This window comes from Montipora capricornis, chromosome 3 (assembly GCF_036669925.1).
Source record: "Montipora capricornis isolate CH-2021 chromosome 3, ASM3666992v2, whole genome shotgun sequence".
Lineage (NCBI taxonomy): Eukaryota > Metazoa > Cnidaria > Anthozoa > Scleractinia > Acroporidae > Montipora > Montipora capricornis.
Genome location: NC_090885.1, coordinates 35,203,002 through 35,208,001, shown reverse-complemented (window position 1 = coordinate 35,208,001; position 5,000 = coordinate 35,203,002). Strand labels below are relative to the sequence as shown.

Sequence of the window (5,000 nt, the reverse complement as noted above, 5' to 3'; positions counted from 1 at the left end):
AGGACTGTTACCTGGCTGCTACCCAGACGATCAAATTCCATCGAGGTATATAACTCCTGGATTTAAACCATTTTATAAGAAAACTAATGTCACCTCGCATTCGGACAGATGATTTGAATTTGAAGCTAATATGCTGGAAGACGCGTCGTTCAGAATTTCTGTTTCGGTTAATAATCTTCTTTGATGCAACAAGGCGGCTTGACGGGACACAGACGGATCCAGTTGAACTCGTCTTAACACACCCTCAAGAACTTGAGATAGATGGCAACTCTAACAAAAAAAACATCAACAATTGGCATGCAACGAAGTACCAAGTGAAGTAACAGAAAAAGTTAACGATCTTCTTACAAGAGGCAATCATTGTTCGATGTTGGGAATCCACGACATGACCAACAACAAAACACCGCTACCTTAACCGCCGAATACCCTGCGACATATTTGCATAAGAATAACACTTATTGTATTCTGACAAAGAACGCCGTCCAATCTTAACAAAGTAGACAGAGGTTTACACTACACATTTTCCCGTTTGTTCAGCGAACAATATATTGTTATTCGAATAAAATCTTTTTTGTTCAGATTCCTCGCCTATAGCTTGCGGACAAAACTACCTCATTTATCCAATAATAATGACGTCAATTGTCCAACAAAACACTACGCCTATTTATTGGAGAGTAGGTGCCGATGAGCTAAGGAGGTCACCATGGCAACCGAACCACAGTCCACCTCCCAGGCACCTGTCAACACATCACTGAAAAAAACCAGTGTGTGGAACGTATGCTTACCCAAAAATATGGGAGGGAGGGAGGGAGGAAGGGAGGGAAAAGAAGTAAGCAAGCGACAAAGCAACTCCAGCCATGGTAATGCCCCTGAAAACCTCCCTGGAGTCCCCCCAAACATCCCAGGTAAAATCGATGCATTGACTTGGCTTTAACTTTACCTAAATTATATTTGGCCTCATATAATAGAAAGACAGCGGTTAAAATTATGTGGGGGGTCGGAGCCAATCAGTAATCTTTTAAATGAATAACAAATGACAACTGGGATTCGAACAATTTGTCACTGGTGAGACTAACCGGGATACCAGAGGCAAGATTGAATGTTACACATACTTGATAAAGCGCCAGATATTGTGATGAGGTTAGAGGATCGTGAGCCCCTATGGAATCCACCAAGTCACGAGCTGCATTACATACAATGTCCTACAACAAAAGAAAATACAAGGGTGTCTGGTCCAACACATGGAGTCTGAGGAAAGACAATTTCAAAGCGGCACTGCTGAGCAAACTAAATCAAGAATTAGTTTCGTGACTGGCATAAAGTAGGAGCGAGCGGTCAAAACCTGAGAAATTGTTTCCATTCCCTTGTCTTTTGACCGGTCGCCATTCAAGCGAATAATCCACTGGAGAGCCTGTTGGCTGGCGAGTTAAATGTTGTTAAAAGCAGTTTAAAGAACACCATAGAAGCAAATTATTCTTACTCTATAGCCTTGTCTGAGCCCTATCTGGACGCACTGTGATAAACACTCCACCGCTTGGCTCAGATATCTTTTAGAAGTCGAGTATTCAGCCTGTGTAGGCAAATATAAAAAAAAAGGTACCCACTTAAACAAAATTCAACCCATGTTTGTGCCACAAAAACTAACACCAGGTTATTTCTCCTCTCTAGCATGACGGAGTAAGTATGGGAAGTGGGAAATCATTTAAACGCGGGTGCATTTCGTGATTTATTGTCACGAGTGATGTTTTGAAAGTTCTCAAAATTGCACGAGCCGTAGGCTTTCTCATCTTTAATGATGAAAGCGAGGTAGCGACGTCTAGTGTTAGGGACCTGGACTTGTAATCCAGGGAACTTGGGTTCAAGTCTTTCTCTGACAACCAGTTCGCTGGGGCTCTTCCCGGTCAAGTGTTGAAAACTGTCAAATTTCTGGCCGTTTGCGATTCGACTTTGTGATTCTGTTGTGTTCCTTTCCGGGTGTTTTCCAGTGTTTCTCTCGCATGGAGAGCCCAGTTCTGTTGCATTGGGGTTTTAGTTATTAAATCATTTTAAATAATACCATGAAAATTTCGTGGCTACCATGACAACCGCGTGTTTCGTCCCTCCCAAAGGACTTATCAAGGATCTTTTTGTACAGCCAACATTCTTGAGCAACGCCTTGTAAGTATATCAGGTTATATACCTCACGAGGACTCCAAATTGCACAAAACGCTAGTAAATGTAAAGGATATTATCATGCGCATATTCGTGGCCGATGAGTACCTTGGCATGCAGGGAAGAGACATCCAACGTACGTCAGGCTAATAATGTATATGTTTGCTTACACTCAACTGAAGTGCTTGATTTGCATATTGAAGTAACTCCCGCGATGGGGTCTGGGTAGACTCGATTTCAGTACCCTCGGTGACCTCGTTTCCAGGGTCCACAGCAGCTGGTTTGTCCACTCCCAGTGCTTGCGTTGCCACCTGAAGAAAACAAGTCAACAAAACGTTTCACTTGTCCCAGGATAAAGGTACAGGTACAGGTAGACTTTATTTAGACACGGTAAAAAACATCAGTTAAAGTACATTAAAAGTAAAACGTATGGGAGTACGAAGAGGACATGAACAAATATAACTCGTGTAGGCTTAATTTGTTCACCATTATAGTCAATCATGAAGATTAGCAAGCTTGCCGTTTACTGAACATTCCAGCTCAAGTAGGCTACTAGCAGCGACGCTGATGTTGGTGTCATCGGCAAACATTCTCGGTATCGCATTACTCAAGCAGTTTGGGAGATCGTTATTGCGCATCAAAAAGACGAGGGGGCCTGTGAGACTTCCCTGAGGGACACTACAACTAATAGCAATTACACGAGAAAGTTCACCATTGAGTCAACACTTTTGTTGGCGATCACTTAGGCAAGAGCCTAATTTGCGTAACAGGATTGAGTGATCTATCGTATCAAAAGCCTTTTTTAAATCTGTAAATATTACACCGTTGATAAGACCATTGTCTATATATTGATAGACCAACCGTTGGTGGTAGCTTCAAGCAAGGCAGTAAGTGTGCTATGAAGTGACCTGAAGCCGGATTGACAATTTCTAACAGCTTGTTATCGTTAAGATACTTATAAAAGTGATTGTAAATTATTTTCTCGAATACTTTAGCAACACTGGGAATGATCGATCGGACGGTAGTTATCAACATCTTGCTTGTTGCCCTTTCTAAAAACTGGCGTTACTTTGGCTAGCTTCCACTCTTTTGGAACAATCCAGTGGAAAGGGATTGGTTGAATATAAATGCCAGGGAAGGTGCCAGAACTTCTGCCGCGATTTTTAACAATTTGGACGGCACGATGTCCAGGCCAGGTGTTGACTTCTAATTTTTCAAGAAACGTTTGGACCTCACTGGTACTGCAACTTTTGAAAGAGAAGGACATAATTCACTTGTCGCATCAAGATAATGTTTAGGTTCCTTGTCGGCCGGAGGTAAGTCTGCCGCCAGATTGTGTCCAATGTTTGCAAAATGACAGTTAAAGGCCTCTGCCATGTGAGATGCAGAAGTTATTTTACAGCCCTCAATTATAATGTCAGTAATAACCTTTCTTTTGGGTTGCTTAACGCTCAGTTCATTAACAAGTTGCCAGCTTTTGCGAACATCGGAATTAGTAAAAGGAACTTCGTTACTTCGACATCTGTTCAGAGCACTCGCATCTTCTTCGGATATCCCCGAGTCAAGAACTATGGAATAAAATCCTCCGGCCAAGCATGAACACAAAAACCGGTAAACTCGCGTTTATAAAAAGCATTCCTTTTAGTTCTCTCACCTCAATACCTTTCCACTGAGAGTCTGAATCAGGAGCAGTGTGAGCAGCTAAAACAGCTAAGCAGCGGCCGAGAACGTGCAGAGTCTACAAAAAACGACAAAACCTATTTTGCAACTAACAACATGGGCGTCTTCACTTAAGTTAATATATATGACATCAATGCTACAAAACTTGAGATCTCACAATTAAATCCCTTCCTTTCACGTTACGGTATTTGTTCAATTCTTTCATAAGGCGATTCGAAGAAGAGCGCCATAAGAGGTTTACAAAAATCTGAGTCAATTTCATCGACTGAATTCAAGAATAATCCAACATAATGTACTCTTAAGGCAACATAATACACGCATAAGCATCTACGGAATCACTGATTTCTATTGAGTTGGAGACAAAGGGCAAATCAGACGCGCTAAAACGCTAGTACATCTCTAAACCGTGTAATAAAAAAGAACACCTACCTTCGCCTTGAGGTATCCTATATTACCCGTCAGTCCATGCGCCATTGACAATTGCATCATAATGTCATCTGCCAGGGTTCTGTAAGACGGGACAAAATAAAGATAATTACATGAAATCATGAGCCGAAAACAGTTCACAAGATCCATTACCTTGTTACTTCTCTCCATTTTTGTTCCTTTTCGGATGGTGATGCCTCGACGCCTACGTAATCATCTATCATCTGAAGAACAAAAACAGGACTGTAGTATTCAAACATTTTTTTAAACCAAAGTTTGTAGTATGGGGGCAAATCGAATATTTAACAATTATTTGCCGAAAGCAAGGTGAATGTCGATGAATAAAAACCGAAACGAAGTCGAGGTTTTTATTCACCGAGCCTGAAGTGAATAAATGTTTTATTATAATTACATAGGTGATGATTTAAAAATATGCATTTTCTTTAAAACAATTAACATCTTCGTTTGCCACCTCGACAAAACGGCTTGCGGCCATTTTGCAAAAATCGGTCGGGTGATTATCGCGTAATAATCACCTCAAGTCCAACCAATCAGAGAAGAGAATTTTACGGTCAATAATCCCCTATATAATTATACTAAAAGCCATGCTGTTTCCTTCAGAAGCAATGCAATGTAATTGTGAAAAAAAAAACTCTTCTGCCACTTGAAGTTTACAAAAGCTCACGAAATGACAATAGTGAGTTATTCTTATTCCTTATTCTCTTTTCAGAAATCTGGGGAAC

General features: G+C 41.0%; 1 protein-coding gene across 1 annotated transcript in view; it reads right to left on the bottom strand.

The window, feature by feature from the left end:
* The window catches only part of LOC138040949 (cilia- and flagella-associated protein 46-like), a 123,180-nt gene that overhangs the window by 17,170 nt on the left and 101,010 nt on the right, over positions 1–5,000 (bottom strand). The window contains exons 45-51 of the mRNA XM_068886682.1: positions 4,411–4,481; positions 4,261–4,339; positions 3,806–3,889; positions 2,322–2,462; positions 1,481–1,570; positions 1,113–1,202; positions 94–270 (exon numbers count right to left, since the gene is read on the bottom strand). Of these exons, the coding sequence (XP_068742783.1) occupies positions 94–270; positions 1,113–1,202; positions 1,481–1,570; positions 2,322–2,462; positions 3,806–3,889; positions 4,261–4,339; positions 4,411–4,481 (732 nt within the window). The remainder of the gene's footprint in view (positions 1–93; positions 271–1,112; positions 1,203–1,480; positions 1,571–2,321; positions 2,463–3,805; positions 3,890–4,260; positions 4,340–4,410; positions 4,482–5,000) is intronic.